This window comes from Monodelphis domestica, chromosome 6 (assembly GCF_027887165.1).
Source record: "Monodelphis domestica isolate mMonDom1 chromosome 6, mMonDom1.pri, whole genome shotgun sequence".
NCBI classification, from domain to species: domain Eukaryota; kingdom Metazoa; phylum Chordata; class Mammalia; order Didelphimorphia; family Didelphidae; genus Monodelphis; species Monodelphis domestica.
The window spans coordinates 140,628,903-140,647,599 of NC_077232.1; the positions used below are offsets into that span (position 1 = coordinate 140,628,903).

The 18,697-nt window shown below is 35.2% G+C and overlaps 1 protein-coding gene and 1 non-coding gene across 3 annotated transcripts in view; one reads left to right on the plus strand and one right to left on the minus strand.

Moving 5' to 3' along the window:
* CHIC2 (cysteine rich hydrophobic domain 2) overlaps window positions 1-18,697 on the minus strand; it is a 55,189-nt gene that overhangs the window by 24,873 nt on the left and 11,619 nt on the right. For both annotated transcript variants that reach the window (XR_008912870.1, XM_001363357.5), the window contains exons 2-3: window positions 11,514-11,568; window positions 11,217-11,372 (exon numbers count right to left, since the gene is read on the minus strand). Coding sequence is in view for 1 of the 2 variants with exons in the window: in XM_001363357.5 (XP_001363394.1) it covers window positions 11,217-11,372; window positions 11,514-11,568 (211 nt within the window). In the remaining variant the exon portion in view is untranslated. The remainder of the gene's footprint in view (window positions 1-11,216; window positions 11,373-11,513; window positions 11,569-18,697) is intronic.
* LOC130455342 (U6 spliceosomal RNA) lies at window positions 9,381-9,487 on the plus strand. The gene has a single exon (XR_008913249.1). It is a non-coding gene; the product is annotated as a U6 spliceosomal RNA (small nuclear RNA).

The following is an 18,697-nucleotide window of genomic DNA, read 5'->3' on the forward strand; positions in this document are numbered from 1 at the left end:
GAATTTTTCTTTTAACCTGGAAGCTCTACATCTGAATTACAGGAGTTTCATTTGAGCGTTTCTTTCCAGAAGTGATATGGGGATACTTTCTATTTCCATGCTATCCTCTAGTCCTAAAAGATCTGGTTGGTTTTCTTTTTTCTTTTTATATCATTCATATTTTTATATTCAGTTCCAAGCTCTCTCTTCTTGAAGTTCCTTCCCCACCCATGAAGGCAAGCAATATACCAATTATACAATTAAAATCATGCAAAACATATTTACATTTTAGTCATGTTAGAAAATAAATAAAAGCAAGAAAAACAAAGGAAAATTATGCTTCAATCTGTACTCAAGAGTTCATCAGTTCTCTCTGTAATTGGATAGCATTCTTTCATCATGGTCTATAGATTAGTTGTTTCAGTAGAGTCAGACTTTTCCTGATCCCATTTAACATTTTCTTGGCAAAGATACTGGAGTGGTTTGCCAATTCCTTCTCTAGTTTATTTTACAAATGAGGAAACTGAGTCCTTTAGAATTATCTTGGATCACTCTAATGATCAGGGTAGCTAAGTCTTTCATAGTTGATTATCATTACAGCACTGCCGTTACATTAGAGCCATGATTGTAAACCTATGACACGTGTAGCCATTTTTGATGACAGGGGGTGCATGAGAGCTCAGTGCACCCTCAGCCATGGACATGGTCCTGGGGGGAGGGTTGCTCCATGCACTGGCCATGAGGGTGGGGAGGAGGAGCATGTGCAGGCAGTTAAATAATATCAAAACCAACAAAAGAAACAGCCTGAAAGATGTAGCCAATGAAATTCAGCAACAAATAAGTCACTAATAGGCAGGTTAAAGAATTCCCCCTCCCCCTCACTTATCTTAGTTCATGACACCCCACACAAGTTAAATAAGATCAAGACCAACAAAAGAAACCGACTGACAGCTGAACAAATTAGTCACTAAGCAGGTAAGTTAAAGAATTAGATTTTGGTTTATTAAGTACAGTTATATGTTACAATTACACATTTTTGTTAAACTATAAATACCACAAAATTATGGTTTTTTTCTTGAAGTGACACATGACCCAAGTTATGCTTGGTTTTTTGGCAAATTTTGACACACCAAGCTCAAAAGGTTGCCCACCACTGCATTAGAGTATTGCTGTTACAGTGATATTCTCACAACTTTTCAATCAGTTCATATACTTCTTCCTAGGGTCTTTTTAAACCAACTCTTTCATAATTCCTTACAACACAATATTCTATCATAATCATATACCATAATTTGTTCAGCCATTCCCCAATTGATAGGCATTTCTGTAATTTTTTTTTTTTAAGATTTCTGAAAATAGGACGTCTAGCCTCTTTTTTTTGGTCATGGCTTTCAAGCAGTCCAATGAGTCTTAATTTTTTTTTTCTCCTCCAACTGTTTTCCAGGTCAGTTATTTTTGCTATGAAATATCTTACACTTCCTTCCATTTTTTTTTCAATCTTTAGATTTGTTTTAATTTTCTTCATCTCGTGGATCATTGCCTTCTATTTGGTCCAGTCTAAATTTCAGTATTACTTGGGCAGTTTTATACCTCTTGTGCCAAACTGTTAGTCCTCTTTCCTATTCTTTCTAATTTCTTTTACTCTACTGACCTCATTTCATATGAACTTTTAAAAACTCTTGTTTTGTCTCTTTCAGTAATTTTAGTTGAATTCCTGTCCAAGCTATGTTTTTGAAGTTTTGGTTTTAGACATTTTGAAGACATTCTCTTTTGGATGTGTCTCATAAATGTTCTGGTCAATTCTGTGGGACTTAGGGGGAAAGAATGCTATCCATATCTACAGAAAGAACTATGGGAGTAGAAATCCAGAAAACAGATGATTTATCACTTGTTTATATAAGTATGTGATTTGTGGTTTTGATTTTTAAAAATTACTCTTTTATAAAAATGAATAATATAGAAATGGGTTCAAGTGATAATATATATGCATAACCCAGTGGAAAAAAAATAAATTTTAAATTTTAAATTAAGAGAAAAGAATGTTCTTGTCACCACAATAGCATTTTTTGGTAAGATTGTTTTTTTTTTGTTTGCTTGTTTTTCCAGCTTACTTATTGACTTTGAACTTGATATCAGGGCTGGATTTTTTCCTCTTGTGCAGGAAATGTTTGAGCTGACCCTGTTGAAGTGCCGAGTATTATATTATTCTAGAACCTCAGGACAGCTCAGGCTGGAGACCTACAAACTTTCAGTGCCCCCAAAGTAGTCTAGAATCCAGGGAAAGTCTCATCACTGGCTCCTTGACCTGAGCAATGAAATTTCCTGACCAGGGGTTAGGCCTAGGCAACAGCTTCTTGGACTCAGACAATATTAGCCAGCTAGAAAGCTATGCTCCCTTTGCTCTAAGATTCCTATCCTGGTTACCCCTCTGTAGGATTCAGACTGGAGCAGTCGAAGATGTTCCATACCACACAGCTGTGGCTTGCTTCTGAACTTTTTATTCAGGACACAGCCCAGGGTTGAGTGCTCCTCACTCTAGATGACTACTTCTGGGGGTTTTTTTGTTTGTTTTTTTGACAGCTACTTCTAGATGCAGGTCCCTGGACTTTAATCCAGAATTGAGGAGTGAGTGGCAAAGCTGCCAGCAGGCACCTATTTCTGAACCCTGCCTGAGGTCACAGTGCCATGTTATGGGTCTGGGACCTTGTCTTGTCTGTGGCAAATTTATGACTAGATTCCAACCCTAGTGTACACAAACTATGTGTCTCCCTATGCCAACTTGAGATGATTCACTGTGAGGGTAGAAACGTCACTGTACTTCTTCCTGTTATTCTACCATATTACCTCCACCCTGTTACATATAAATTAATGACAGCTTAAAAATACAAAACTAGGAATGGCTTGGGGATTGCTAACTTTTTGATCTCTAATCTAATCTGATCTAATTAACACTTCTATCCCTCTTGTTTCCAAAGGACCTTCTCTTCCATAAGATTATTATGATCCCACTTAACTAGGAGGTCTCCAACTAACTTGTACTAACCTCAAGGACTAAGACTATGTATTATATCATTTTATTCTTGATACATAATTTGTTTAAATAAATGTTTACCATGATAATATTTAATAGCACCAGCCACCCAGACATGGCAGAAAGGAACAATTTAGTTTGCAATGTTAAGCAAGTGACTTTCATTTGTAAGAAATTTCAAATTTAGGTTTTATGCTAAATATAAAAGTTCTAAAGTAATATTGAGCTTGCCAATTTAAAAAATTAACTCTTAAGTCACGAGTCTGTTAGTCACTCTTAACAATTTAGTTTGATAGAGATATAGTAAAAGAGAGAAATGTAGGAAGGAAGTAGAAAGTACTGCCTAGCTAGATACCCTAACTATAATTTCTCTCTGAAGAAGTCTAGTTCACCAGCCGGCAAGAGCTCTCAAGTCCTGAACTCCATGTGGAGTCATGGTAGTCTCTTAAGCCAGGAGTCCCAGTAGTGTCTTCAGCAAGGGTTCCACCATTGCAGCCTCCTCCAGGAAAAGAAGGTCTCTCCAGAAACAATCTCTCCAGAAGCCAGGAAAGGAAGGTCGGCTACTCACCTAGAGAGCTGATGAAGGATCGAGGGACTGAAGGGATCCTCCTTCAGTCCAGCTCACCAATGCAAAGTGTCCAAAGATGAACTCCAAAGGAGAAGTTCAAAAGAGAAGTCCCTTGGACAGGAAGTTCTGGACTTCTTATAGTCCTTTTTCCACATCACTTCCTGTCCCTTCCCCACTTTATAGGAACCAATCGCTATCTTTCAATTTGCCTAGAGCTGCCCGGGGCAAGGCAGGGGCCTCTGGAGTTGTCACCCACTCTAGAAAGTGATTTGTGAACTCTCTTACTTAGTGTCAAGTAGGGGTACTTTCAGTTCTTGATTTGATTAGCTAAAAATAGACAAGGGGAGAGTTAATCCTATCTTCACACATTCCCATAAGCATTCTCTGAATTTCTCCCATAGTCTAGGACTTTTACTATCAAGCTTAGGCAATTTTGAGATCTAAGGTTTTTGTGAATTACAGAAGTAATTTTTGGTCTATCTACTTTAATGAAAAAAAAAGGAGAGGATACTAACACATTATGAAGACTAAAATCATCTTTACTATTCACTGTTTCTTTAATTTTTGAGTCAATTTTCAGAGCACTAGCAGATAAATATTTTGTATATGTTGTAAGAGCATTTAAAAAGAATAAAAAAAAATCAATGTCTTTAAGGGAACCAAAGCCTTTATTTCAAGGAGCAATCAAGCTAGTGATGGCAAGAAATTAATACTATGGAACACTTTCTACCTCAAGTATTTATAAAAGTTAAAAAAAATAACTAAAAAGTGACCAACTTGGACAAATAAAAATTCAAAATAATGTGACATCAAAGGGATAGATCATAGAATTCAGACAAGAAAGAATAAATAACTAGTCTAACTTAAGGGTTCCTTTCCTCCACCTATTGCTGCTACCTAAACAAGAAATTACACCACAGTTGCGTGTCTTCAAATTTATAAAATAACACAGGTCATAAACTAGTCCCACAAAAATTGAAATAGGGAATTTTCATATATCAGTATCTAATCCAGGCTGAGCCACTAACAAGCTGTGACACCTTGGGGAAGTCACTTAACACCTCTGAGCCCTCATTTCCTCATCTGCAAAATAACATTAGTATTTTTAGGTGTTTTTACTAGGTATTTTACTAGGTATTTTTACTAGGTGTTTTTAAACTCTAAAATTCTCCAAGTCAAAAAAAGCAAAGGGTTGGAGGAAGGACCTATTTGTACAAAAATATTTATAGCCGTTCTTTTCATGGTGACAAAGAATTGAAAAGTGAGAGGATATTCATCAATCAGGGAATGGCTAAACAAATTATGGTATTTGATTGTGATTAAATACTATTGTCCAATAAGAAATGACAAGCAAGATGATTTTAGAAAAATCTGGAAAAGATTTACATGAACTAATGCAAAATGAAGTGAGCAAAACCAGGAAGGCATTGTACACAGTAATAGCAATACTATACCAATGATCAACTGTGAATGACTTAACTGAGCTCAATAATACAAAGATCCAAGACAATTCCAAAGGACTCATGATAAAAAATGCTACCTCCCTTCAGAGAAAGAACTGGTGAAAGTCTGAATGCAGATTGAAACATACTATTTTCCATCTTATTTTCTTCATTGGTTTATTACACGCACACATAACATACACGTACATATATATGTTCGTCGACGTGAATCTTCATCTACAACATGACCAATGTAAAAATGTGCTTTGCATGATTGCATAAGTATAATTTAGATCAAATCACTTGCCATCTTAAGCAGGGAGAAAGGGAAAGAGGAAGAGATTTTAGAACTCAAAATTTTAGAAAACAAAAGTAAAAATTATTTTTATATGTAGTTGGGGGAAAAAAGTAAGTTATATAAAGTTCTCCAAGTCTATATGATAAATATTAGCAGTTTTGCACAAGTATGATTTTGTATTCTAGCTTTATCAAACACTATAAATATGACAGAAATGACTTAAATTACAAAAGTTCTACTGTAGAATCAGACCAGAAATGGAAGAATTCCTATATTGTGAGAAAAATATGGGGGAATTCTTAATAGACAGGAGAATCTGGACTTCAAAAAGGACCACAAAGTCCTTCAAAATTCATAATAACAATAAATTATCTTTTCATCTTCCGTGTCAAAAGCTTTTATACATTTTTATTTATATCATAAGACAATGGACAAATAAAAATCATTTTGCCAAGTTTCCTGTTCTAACAAAATTAAAATAAAAACCAACTCATACTTTAATGCATCCATGACCTCAGACACCTAGATACTCCCTCTGATAGTTCCTATTTGGAACACACAGAGACTAAGTTCCTTAAAACGAGGGATTACCTTTTGCTTTTCTTTTTTATTCCCAGCACTGAGCATAATGCCTGGCAGATATAAGGCACTTATTAAATGCTAGATGGCATAATGCTTTTTTTTTTGGTGATTCTTGTACATGACATGCTCCAAAGAAGAATTAATACAACATGCTGGAATGTTTCTTTGAAATTTCAGCTTTTCCTGGGTAACAATGAATCAGTCTATCATTCACCTGATATCTCTCTTTTACAATATGAATAGCTCACCTACTTTTACAAAGTTATATTTATTTACTTTTTGGATTTCACACTATTTCTTAGAGTTAACAGTGATAATAGGCAATAGCCAATTTGTAGTCACTGTATCTTTCCACTGCCCTTTAGATCACTGGCAGTTTTGATTAAGAGATTATGGTTTTCCATGATTTGCAACTATAAAGTATCACAACTATAAAGTATCACTAAACCAACAATTGAGCTAAAAAGATGAGTTATTTATGGCCAGAGGCAGACTGAGATCATTGAAAGAGCTACACCACTCCCCTAATGCAATCTAATTCACTATTTTCCTACATTTTGATTCAAAGACAAATTTACTATCCATCTACTGTTTAACCAAAATCTACATAATGATGAACTCTTTGGACTGCCCATTCAAATACATGCCATAGCAGAGGCAATAGGCATTCTTCATCTGTTCTTTCCTTTGCAACAGTTAAACTAATCTCTATACAATGATGTAAGGATGGGGGGGTAGGGGTGGAGATCATATATAAAAATAGGAAAATTTCTATAAAAATAGGAACATTTGGGATAGCTTATGATCTATAGTGATACATACTGCTACAATTGACATGTTCCATGAAAGTATCAAACACCTTTGTTTAGACATCTGGAATACTCTGTCACATGTTAGTAACAATGTGGATAAGTTTAAGAGAACCCAGAAAAAAGGTAATAAGAATGATGAAAAGTCTTGAATTCATATTATATGAGTACTGGTTGTGATAGAAGCTGGCAGCAGGCAGTGAGGGGCAATGATGGAAACAGGACCCTCATACTCTGAAATCTTATCTTTCTCACTAGTTACTAGCATTAATTAAATATCAATTGCAAAATGTATAGTTTCAACATTATTCAAGCATGAAATGCAGAATCTATATTGTTTATCAGTTACTCATTCTATATCATCAATCACCTTTGTAGATATGCTAGATCTGTAATGTTCTATACTGGGAATCAGCTTTGTGCTGCTCTGTTTAATGAATGACTCATATTGTTCTATATTTACCTTAATTCTGAATTGCCAGGTCTGTACTGTATCCCATTCTCCACCCCTTCATTCCCTCCACCTCCAATGTTCCTATTCCAGAAGGGTACTGAGACCTCTCCCATATTGCCAAATGATGACAAAGTAGATAATGGGAAGAACATAGGACCTGTGTAGTAAGGCTCTGACATTCCAGAAGAACCCCCTAAACCTGTACATAGTCCTTATTCCCTTTCTGGTGATGTATACCCAAACCACACCTCCATCTGAATTTGCTTATGCCCATTTTCTAGGGTTTTTATGAAAGGTAAAGATTTCTCTGGAGTGGGAGAAGACAAGCCCCCAAACCCTCAAATATGCAAACCTTGATCCACAGAGCCTTCCTGCCCCCAACTCCACACTTGATCTTGCTACTCCCCAACTGGAGAGCTGCTATTCCAATCAGCTCCAGAGAAGCTACTCTACTAGCCCCTGGGCTTACCCATTAGCTCAAAGACTATCTGATTAGACCCCAGGCTCTTCCACCAGCTATTAGGCTATTTTATCACCTTAAACTTCTTCAAATAAAATTATTTTCTTACTTCTAGATTGAACAGAAGTCTCCCATTCTTTTTTTTTCCTCCTAAAACCCTGACCACCTTCCATCTTAGAATCAACACTGTATATTGGTTCTAAGGCAGAAAAATGGTAAGGGCTAAGGTATGGGGGTTAAGTGACTTGCCCAGAGTCACACAGCTAGGAAGTGTCTAAGACTAGATTTGAAGCCAGGGCCTCCCATCTCTGGGCCTGGTTCTCAATCTACAGAACCACTTAGCTGCCCCAGAAGTCTCCCACTCTTGGGGTGAGCCTCTGCTTGTGTGTGTTTCTCCCACAACAGTAGGAAAAATATGTATATGGCCTAAAAAAGAAAAAAAATCAGCAAGAGTATTATAGTTGTTATAGCTGCGCTCTTTGTTTTGGCCAAAAATTGGAAAACGAGGGGATGCCCATCAATTGGGGAATGGCTGAACAAATTGTGGTATCTGTTGGTGATGGAATACTATTGTGCTAAAAGGAATAATAAAGTGGAGGAATTCCATGGAGACTGGAATGACCTCCAGGAAGTGATGCAGAGTGAGAGGAGCAGAACCAGGAGAACATTGTACACAGAGACTGATACACTGTGGTATAATCGAATGTAATGGACTTCTCCATTAGGGGCGGTGTAATGTCCTGGAACAATCTGCAGGGATCTAGGAGAAAAAACACTATTCATAAGCAGAGGATAAACTGTGGAAGTAGAAACACCGAGGAAAAGCAACTTCCTGACTACGGTGGTTGAGGGGACATGACAGAGGAGAGACTCTGAACGAACACTCTAATGCAAATATTAACAACATGGCAATGGGTTCGAATAAAGACATATGTGATACCCAGTGGAATCATGCTTCGGCTACTGGGGGTGGGGGGGGGGAGGAAAAGAAAATGATCTTTGTCTTTAATGAATAATGCTTGGAAATGATCAAATAAAATATTATAAAGAATTGCATTCTAAAAAAAAAAAGAGTATTCTAGCTGTTGGAGAATATTCAAATACTCCAAGTTATCTGAAAGGCTATCATGTGAAAGAGGAAATATTTATTTGTTCTACTTGGCCTCTAAAGACAAAACTAAGAGTAATTTATATAAATTACAAAGAGACAAATTTAATCTTAATATAAAGAAAAGTTTCCTAACAATGCCATCCAAAATGAAATGAGAATGATAGTGGGTTCTCTAACTGAAGGACTTCACATAAAGTTTAGATGTTTATTTCTTGAGACATATTTTAGAGGGATTATGCTTTTTTAGGTACCAGTTGGATTAGATGGCCTCTGAAGTTGCTTTCAAATGTGAAATTCCATCATTCTGTAATTCTTCATCTCTCTAATTTTATGCTTTGCTTGACACTGATGATCTGAAGATCTTTAAATAAAATTATCTCTGCAATTATATTTGATTGTATATGGTCTTTTAAATAAATTTACTATAAAACAGCATTTAACACCATTTAAATAGTATTTAATAAGATAACACTAAATGAGTTAAGTCAAAAAAGTGTTTTGTTTCATGCTTCTTTTCAGATATGTCTCAAATACTACTACCTTTGAATTCATTTTCTTCCTTAAAAAAAAAAAAACAAAAAAAGTTGCCAATATATGGTAGTTCTGGTTCTACAGAATTAACTTTGTATGATTTTGTATAAATATTATGCTTGCTCTGACAGTATGTATTTTAAAACTGTAACAATATAGAGAAAATTAACATGGTCTCCATCTGAGGATGACACACCTTGTAATCAGTCTTTCCATATTTCCTTTTATGTTTATAGTAAAAAACTGCTCATGTCCTTTGACCACTATACCAATGTATTATTAGTCTGTCAATTCCTTATATAACTGGATTTCAGACCTTGATCTGATATACTTAATGCAAATATTTTCTCTCAATCTCTCTCTTCTTTTAACATTAGCAATGTTTTTCATTACACAAAATGCTTTTATTTTTATTTAAATTTAATCTAAATGAATTTATATTTCATTGATAAAAATGTCCATCTTTTCCAATTGAGAAAATATATTATTCTTTGTTCTTCCTTTTTAAAAAATAAAGATTGTTGATATAATTTTAGTGTGCTGACAATGAAGAATGGCTCTATTCTTCTTTGCCATATAGTTATCCAACTTTTGCAGAAGTGTTTACAGAATACCAATATTCTTCACTGTTTCTAATTGTGGGATTAGAATCTTAAATGATTTCAATATAGTCATAAAAGGCATCTTATTGAAGAGATCTTAATGCTGTTTTGCTCTACTCATTAGTCTTTTAAATCAACAAAACAATACACAAAACACCATTACTTTCAGTCAATTGTATGACAGAGAAGATGTGGTCTGCAGTAAAAAAAAATATCCTTAGAAGTCTACTCATTTTATTTTCATATTTGCAATGCGCATGAATTCAAGCCTAGAGACAGGAGGTCCTAGGTTCAAATCTGGCCTCAGACACTTCCCAGCCACGTGACCCTGGGCAAGTCACTTGACCCCCATTGCCTAGCCCTTACCACTCTTCTGCCTTGGAGCCAATACACAGTATTGACTCCAAGACTGAAGGTAAGGGTTTAAAAAAAAAAAAAGAATGCGCATGAATCATTTTCATGAAAATTGTGTAGATATGCTGAATATATTCTATAGATCTATGTTGATGTAATTCTCTATAGAATTTATCTTCTTTATCTTCTGCAATAGATGTTGGCACATATATTGGAAATATCTTCCTGATGATGGTTATGTTCATCACAATTACTGAAAGGAAAGATGATCAAATATTCCAAGAAATTATGTCAGATCTGTGAGTACATGATGAAACCAACTACACAAATTTCTTTATTTGTTTCTCTAAGGAAAAGTCTTGAGGCATCTTTCTAATTTCATTTATTCTGAGAATGTAGATACTGAAGTGGTTTGGCTCTTTATTATCAAGTCACTAGTCAATGGACCAAGATCTTTTAGAATATAAACAGTTAAATTAATGCTTATAGAACATTTTAAAACTGTATTTTTCTTGGCACCCTTTTAAGTCATTCTACTAACATCAGTAAGGAAGCACAAAAAGCTGCAATGAAGGCTGTTGTGTATTTTTCTTTGCTCCATGTCACGGAACATGGTCAAAGACTTTACCACCTTATGTCCAGCCATATTTTTGTATAGCTTCGACCTCAGATACCAGTAACAAATAAAATGTGGATTAAGTAAGCTTTCATTCAATTTCAATGAAACAGAAGTCTCTGCATATATATGCTACACAACTATTTATATGCGATTTGTATGTATTTAGTCTGTGATAAATTTATTTCTATTATGCTGGTTTTAGATTTTAAACTATTAGGATTGCAATTATTTAACTTCATTTTTGTATATTATTCCTAATAACATTCTTCACTCAAAACTACTTAATATTACTATCAGTTACTGAAACTAAGAAACATAATATATAACAAGACATGCTTTCCTGATTGCAAATATAGAAATATGAAATCCAACTTACTCTTTTACTGAGACAAATAACTGGCCACATACTGCAACCTAATGTACAGCAGCAACAAAGGCAACCACAAAGTAGCCAACGGACATTAACTGGAAGGTTCTTCTTAAGACAACTGTTAACTCTGTTGATGCTGGCTTTAAATTCTTCAGGTGCTACCTAAAGAGATGAAAAACAAAACACTAAAATATTAAAGTTGAAAATATTTTCTATAATCATTAAAATTCAAATAAAGTTTTTTGCAATAAGACCTTTAGTTGTATGGCTGACAAATATTATTTAAATAATTCTAGCACTCACTTTTCCAGTTAATGACGAAGGGAATTCTGATTCAAATTTGTTGCTCAGTCCAAATCTACGAAAATAAAAAGCATAAGAATAAAGTTATGGCATGATATTTCTGTGCCACAAAGACTCTCAACTTAATAAAATCACAAGAATACATAGCTAGCATTCTAAATATTGCTTTGAGTTTTACAAAATGCTGTACATATAACATTTTATCCTTGCAATAACTCTAAGCTATAGCTCCTACAGATTTCAGTTTTTTGTCATTTAAGAAATGAGGAAACAGGCTCAGAAAGATTAAGTGACTTGCCCATGGTCAAAGAGCTAGTCAGAACATAATTGTATAGATTAACAATGAATGCTTAAATATGATACAGAAATACTTCATTAATATTGTACAATTTATAATAAGGCATATGCTGGCAAGTGCAATAACCATTTGTACAATTAAAACTGGCTAGATCAAGAGTTGTTATCTTTTTAGTATCATAAACTCCCTGAGCAGTCAAGTGAAACCTATGGACCCAACTCAGAATGTTTTAAATGCATAAAATACATAGTATTTCAAAGGAAAACAATTTTATTGAAATAGTAATCAAAATATTTTATAAAAACAAATTCAAAGCCTTACTAGGGGTCCACAGAGCTATGGTCAAGACTCCCTGGGCTAAATATTCATTAAATGGGAGTATATTAAGATATATTTTCTTATTCATATTTGCTTTACTTTACTGACTTCAAACATTTTATATGATTAATGGGTTAGCAACCTTTTCCAAAGAAAAAGTAAAAATAGGGAAGAAGTAGGAAATTAGAAGACAGAAGGGAGAGGGGCAGGAATGAATAGGGGAAAATACAGTTAAAGAATACCAAAATATTGTCTCAGTAATCATGGAGTATAGAAGGAGATAAGCTACCTCTTCTGAAATCTTATCAGAAACAAGATGGTTGGGTATTAAAACACTGATGGGATTTTATCATTCTGGGAATAAAATCAAAACAACATGACAAATCACTTGGCTTCATCTGCTTGTCCTTGAATTCTTACTAGCCAAAGAGCCTGCCAAAGGATCCCTATCAATAAGGATATTATTACTTTCTGCTGTTGAACTACCATCATATAAGATGGTATAGAAGGAAAATGTGAGAATGTAAATGCATCTATTAGGAAATATATAATTACAATGACCAAGAAGTTTTTGGCCCTAAGAATAATAGTACATGTATTTCCTCCTGTCTTTGGAGGTCTAAGAGTATGGAAGATTACATACATACATACACTGTCAGACTTCTGCTGATGTGTTATAGGAGAGAAATATTTGGAAATGAAAGTGATATAAAAACAAAAGATGTCAATAAAATCCTTTATCATTTGACATCTGGGAATACCTCTTTTAAATGTTTATTAAATATTACTACAAAGTAAAACAAAACATGTCAGTCAGAATTGGTAATTGAAACAATTTTTGTACTATTGCATATGTCCCAAGGAGATTAAATAAATCTAGTAACCATTCTTCATTTAGTGTTCTTTGAAACGCTACACTAATGGGCTTCTTCATTCTGAGTTAACATATATTGATAACAAATTTATAAAAAAGCACTATATATATGTCTGTTAAGTGATTGGAAAAATCAAAATGAGATGTTACATAGCTTTAAAAATAAAGCATATTATCCAAGCTTGAATCTTCCCTTTAAAATATTCAGGAGAAATTTTATAAATTCATGTAATATACTTTTTTAAAAATCTCCCAGGGAACATAGCATTTACCTGGCTAACTGCTTAAATGCTTAACTTCAGTTACATAACAAATTTCTGAAATAGGCATGATGTCTCCTGCACAATGCAAAGATGACATGCAGAAAAGTAAGCAACTTTGAAGAAAAAAATAAAAAATAAAAAAATAGAAATTTAGAATTTATATAGCTCCAGTACTCTATAGTAAAAGGGGCACTGACTTGAAAATCCCAAGACCTGGATTTGAATCCTAATTTGACTATAACCTCATCTGTAACCTGTGGTAAATCATTTCATCTCTTTAGGCCTCAGTTTCCCCATTTGTAATACAAAGGGGCTGGATAAGATGATCTTCTGTTTCCTTTTAGCTCTAACATTCTCATACCTTGTGTGCTCATGTGCTTAACTGTGAGCCTGTTCTCTTTATAACTATTTACTTATTAATCAACTTCTCAACATGATAGGTCAATATCAGTATTCTGTTAACAAAAAGTCAGCTATAGGGCCAGCCCTGTTCAAAAGTAAAGCAGAAAATTACTTCTTTAGTGAGATTGATAAGTTCCTTAAAGACAGGGCCTATGGCTTACACTTCCTTATAGTCCACATAATATCCATCATACTGCCTGGGATAAAACAGGACTTATTAATAATGATTTCTTACTTTTCAAATCTGATATACTCCCCTCATAAAACAGTTCAAGGCCTGAAATTCTCATTCTATCTCCAGAAGGCTATGATCAAAATATGCCTTAATGTATCATTCTAGGAAATTAATACAAAATAATCACATTGTTAGCTGACATCTTGGAAGTTCAAAGTTGTCCTGAGAATATCAGCTATATGACAAATAAGTTACAAGTGAAGGGGATGGGTCACAGAAGGATAAGGAAGAGCAGGGGTGGGGAAATCTGGCATTGGGGGTACTGGGCAGGAAGAGAAGGGAAAGCACTAACATGGGGCAGGAATGTTGAAAGTAAGCTTTACTTACTTTACTATTTTGCCTATTGCTGCCCCTGGTCATATAGAAAATCAGTGACAGTGGTGAAAGAAAAAGTCAATAATGGAGATGTATATATTATAGGCCATGTACCAAATCTGGGTGTTCCCTCCAATGGCAAAGTCCTGAACAAGAAGAAAGCAAACTAAATTGAGAGGCATTCATTGATCAGTAGAATTAACATTTAATCAGTCATAACAAACATATACTTTTACTTTATATAACATCTTTCCTGAAAAGTCATATTTACAATGAATTTTCACAAGTCTAATAAATATTAAAAGTTTGTACCGACAGTTTGAGTAGAGTAAAATTATTTCTACCAAGAGAAATCTACCAAGGTGGGATATACAGTTTTTATAAATATAATTTTATTATACTAATAAAATTTATTGCTGCTTATTCCTAACAGCAAATGATATTCTCTCCTAGGTCAGCTTACAAGTGAAAACAACCACTATCAGTTCAAATTTTCACTTCTGTCTAGGTTTAAAATAGGAATGACTTAAGTCAATTTGAGAACTTAATTCCAGACTTTTACATTAACATTAGTGGCACTTACAAATATATGAATTAAGTGTATATACATGCACAGATAAAGACAGTGTGGGCTCAATAGAAAGAATACTGGACCAGAATGAAGAAATCTAGGTTCTAATACTGGCTCTATACTTATTAGTCATGTGATCTTGGACAAGTCACTTAACCTCACACTGTCTCAAAGTTCCCATCTAAAAGCTGAGGTGAGGGGAATGTGGGCAGCTGAGTGGCTCAGGGGATTGAGAGCCAGGTCTAGTGACAGGTAGTCCTAAATTCAAATCTGGCCTCAAGACACTTCCCAAAAATGTGACCCTGGGCAAGTCACTTAACCTCCATTGCCTAGCCCTTATGGCTCTTCAGTCTTGGAACCAATACACAGTAATTATTTTCAAGATGGAAGGTAAGGGTCCAAAATAATAAACAAACAAATAAATAAAAATAAAGGCTGAGGGGGCCGCCTTATGTGGGGTGAGGGAGGGGTGAATTGCCTTATTTTTAATTTGTGTATGGCATATACATTCACTCCTCATTGAAAAAACATCTATCCCATCTAATAGAATAATTATGTGTAATCATGATACAAGCTGGGCAGTATCAAAATAGAGATACCTATAAATATTCCTGTAAGTTAACTGGTTACTACAAATTAAGATCATAGGCTTGATCCTCACAAAGATCTGTCAATCAAGAAACATTTATCAGGCATCATTATGAGCCAGGCACTAGGTATACACATACAAAAACCTCTGCCCTAAGGAGCTCCATTCTTTCAAAAGAAATACATGATTATGTAAATAAATGCAAAGTAATTGGGGGGAAATGGGAGGAATAAAGGAGGGGACAGGATCAGGAAAGGAAGTATGGTGGCAGTAGGGTTGAGCTTTGTTGAAGGAAGATATAATAGGCAGAAAAAAGGAAGAAATTCCAGGTATGGGTGGACAGCCTCTACAAAAGTACAGAGAAATGAGATTGAATGAAATTTAGGAGTAAATAAGGTTGAACCACAGAGTACAGGAAGAGGAATAATAAATCTATAAAGGAAAAATGGAGACCACTTGTAAAAAGGCTTTGAATGTATTTTGTATTTTATCCTAGAGACAGTAAACAGGGCAACACTGGACTTATCAATCTGGGGTGCATCATGGTCAAAAATATGCATTAGAAATAACCCTCTGTTCTATCCAGAGAAAGGCTATAGCCTTAATTTATCCTTAACTTGTTCTGAGAGGATATACCAGGTAAGAATAAGTACATATAACCTAGAGCTACCCAGTACAATATGTTCCTACCACTAAAAAAAAACCAAAACACTTTAAAACTGCTGGGGGGCAGCGGGAGGGAGCTGGGTGGCTCAATGGATTGAGAATCAGGCCTAGCTGATGGGAGGTCCTAGGTTCAAATCTGACCTCAGACACTTCTCAGCTGTGTGACCCTGGGCAAGTCACTTGACCCCCATTACCTAGCCCTTACCACTCTTCTGCCTTAGAGCCAATACACAGTATTGACTCCAAGATGGAAGGTAAGGGTTAAAAAAAAATTTTTTTTTTTAACTGCTCAGAGTCAGAGGTGACATTTTTATATAAAAAGAATAGCATGTTTAATTTAACTACAAGGATAAGGATTTAAAGATTACTTTGATTTATAGATGAGACATGGAAGGGGTATCTGAAGAACTGGAAGGTTATGTATCTAGCACTGCTAGTGTGTATCAGAGGCAGAACTTGACCTCAGGTCCTCTTGATTCCAAAGCCATCCCTCTATCTACTGAGCCACACTGCCTCTATAGTGTGTTATACTAGGCAAAATGTTAAAATAAATTCCCTGAGTATATAATCTTTTAAAAATGTATATTCATATTGTGCTCAAAGGAACAACAAAGTGGAGGAATTCCATAGGGACTGGAACAACCTCCAGGAAGTAATGCAGAGTGAAAGGAGCAGAACCAAGAGAACATTGTACACAGAGACTGAAACACTGGTACAATCGAATGTAATGGACTTCTCCATTAGTGGCAATGCAGTGACCCTGAACAACTTGGAGGAATCTACAAGAATAACCACTATCCACATTCAGAGGAAACACTGTGGGAGTAAAAACACCGGAAGAAAAACAACTGCTTGAATACATGAGTCAAAGGGATATGGTTGGGGATGTAGAGACTCTAAATGAACATCCTAGTGCAAACAACATCATTGAAATAGGTTCTGATCAAGGACACAAGCAATACCCAATGAAATTGCGTGTTGGCTGAAGGAAGGGTGGGTGGAAGGAAGTGAGGGAAATAAAGTGAGTATTGTAACCAAAAAAAAATTAAATTAAAATTTAAAAGAATAAAAATAAAAATCATTTTCAGGGTATATGTCCAACAACAGAATTACAGGACTAAAGAGTATGAATATTTATCTAGCTTTAACATCAAACTACCACATTGCTCTCCAAAAAGACTCTCTGCAATTCCATCAGTAGTGAATGAACAACTCCAACAATATTGAACTTCTTTGCTTTTTATTGTTATTGCCCATTTGATGGATATGAAATGGTACCTCAAAGTTGCTCAAATTGCATCTCTGATTATATTTGCAACTGATTACTAACACATGTTTTCTCTCTTGAAAACTGAACAGCATTGGGCCTTTAATCAACTGTGTAAGTTGCCACATAACATTTTTAAGTTTCTAATACATTTCATGACATTTTTATCTGTCATGTATGCCACAAAATTTTTTCCAAAACTATTCAATTTCTTATTTTTATATCCTCAGTAGTTAGCATAATGCACAGAAAATATTTAACAAGTGTTTTTCAAGTGAATGCTTTGGCAGAGGTTTAGGAAATGGGCTACTGCAATTTATAAACATTTTAAAGAAAGCTTTCTTCATAATCTCAGAAGCTCCCATGAGTTTAACTATCATCTCTATGCAGATAACTCCCAGATCTGTAGATCCAGCTCCATTCTCTCCCCAAAGTTTCTATACCAAATCACCAACTGCCTTTGATCCAATGACAATGGCCTCCTTGCTGCTCAGAATAAAATACACCGTCTCTTGGCTCTAGGCATTTTCTCTGACAGCTCCTGGATACTTCCCACACTTGCCTCCTTCATCTTTACATATGGCTTCCTAAGCTTTCTTTTAAGTCCCCACTAAAACTCACCTTCTACAAAAAGTCCTATCCAATCCCTCTTAATTTTAGTGCCTTCCCTCTGGTAATTATTTCCTATTTATAATTATAGAGATTGTACATGTTTATTTGTTGTGTGAACTTGAAACCTGGAGACCTCAATTGTGCCCTCCTCCCCTGAGAATTCGCTGAGAAGAGGCCTCAGACTCATCAGTTTCAAAATGAACAATAAAACCTTAAAATTCTTCATAATCCCAGTTTAGGTGAGGCTAGCAGACCTAAGCAAATGGTAGTCCTGGAAGTTTCCCCTATTGTATCAGATTCTTTTAGTGTCTGTTATAAGTAAGTCACTCCCCCATACCCCAGCCTCTGACTAAGGTTTCTTTCCAAAGCCTGTTGGCATCCAGTCAGTGTAGTCTGGACCTCTCATTTCCTTGTAGCCATGGTAGTCAATCAATCATACTTGCCTGTCCTTAGTTCCCCAAATAGTATGTAAGTTCCCCAAATTCTATTGCTCTTCAGAGAATCATCTAACAGATGATCCTCTTGGAGATATTGTTGTTGCCAGAGTGCCAGAGCCTTTAGCTCTGTGTGGTTTTTAGGCACTTGACTCTGTGTGGCAGTGAAATATTGAACTCTATCTCTTTCCTGATTAAAAGCTTGGTTTTTCTTACTACTTTAGTAGTTCTGTGTTTTTCCCAAGTTAACAGTTGTCTCCCCCATTAGACTGTGAGCTCCTTTAGGACAAGGATTATCTTTTGCCTTTTGTATCCCCAGCACTTAGCATATAGTAGGCCC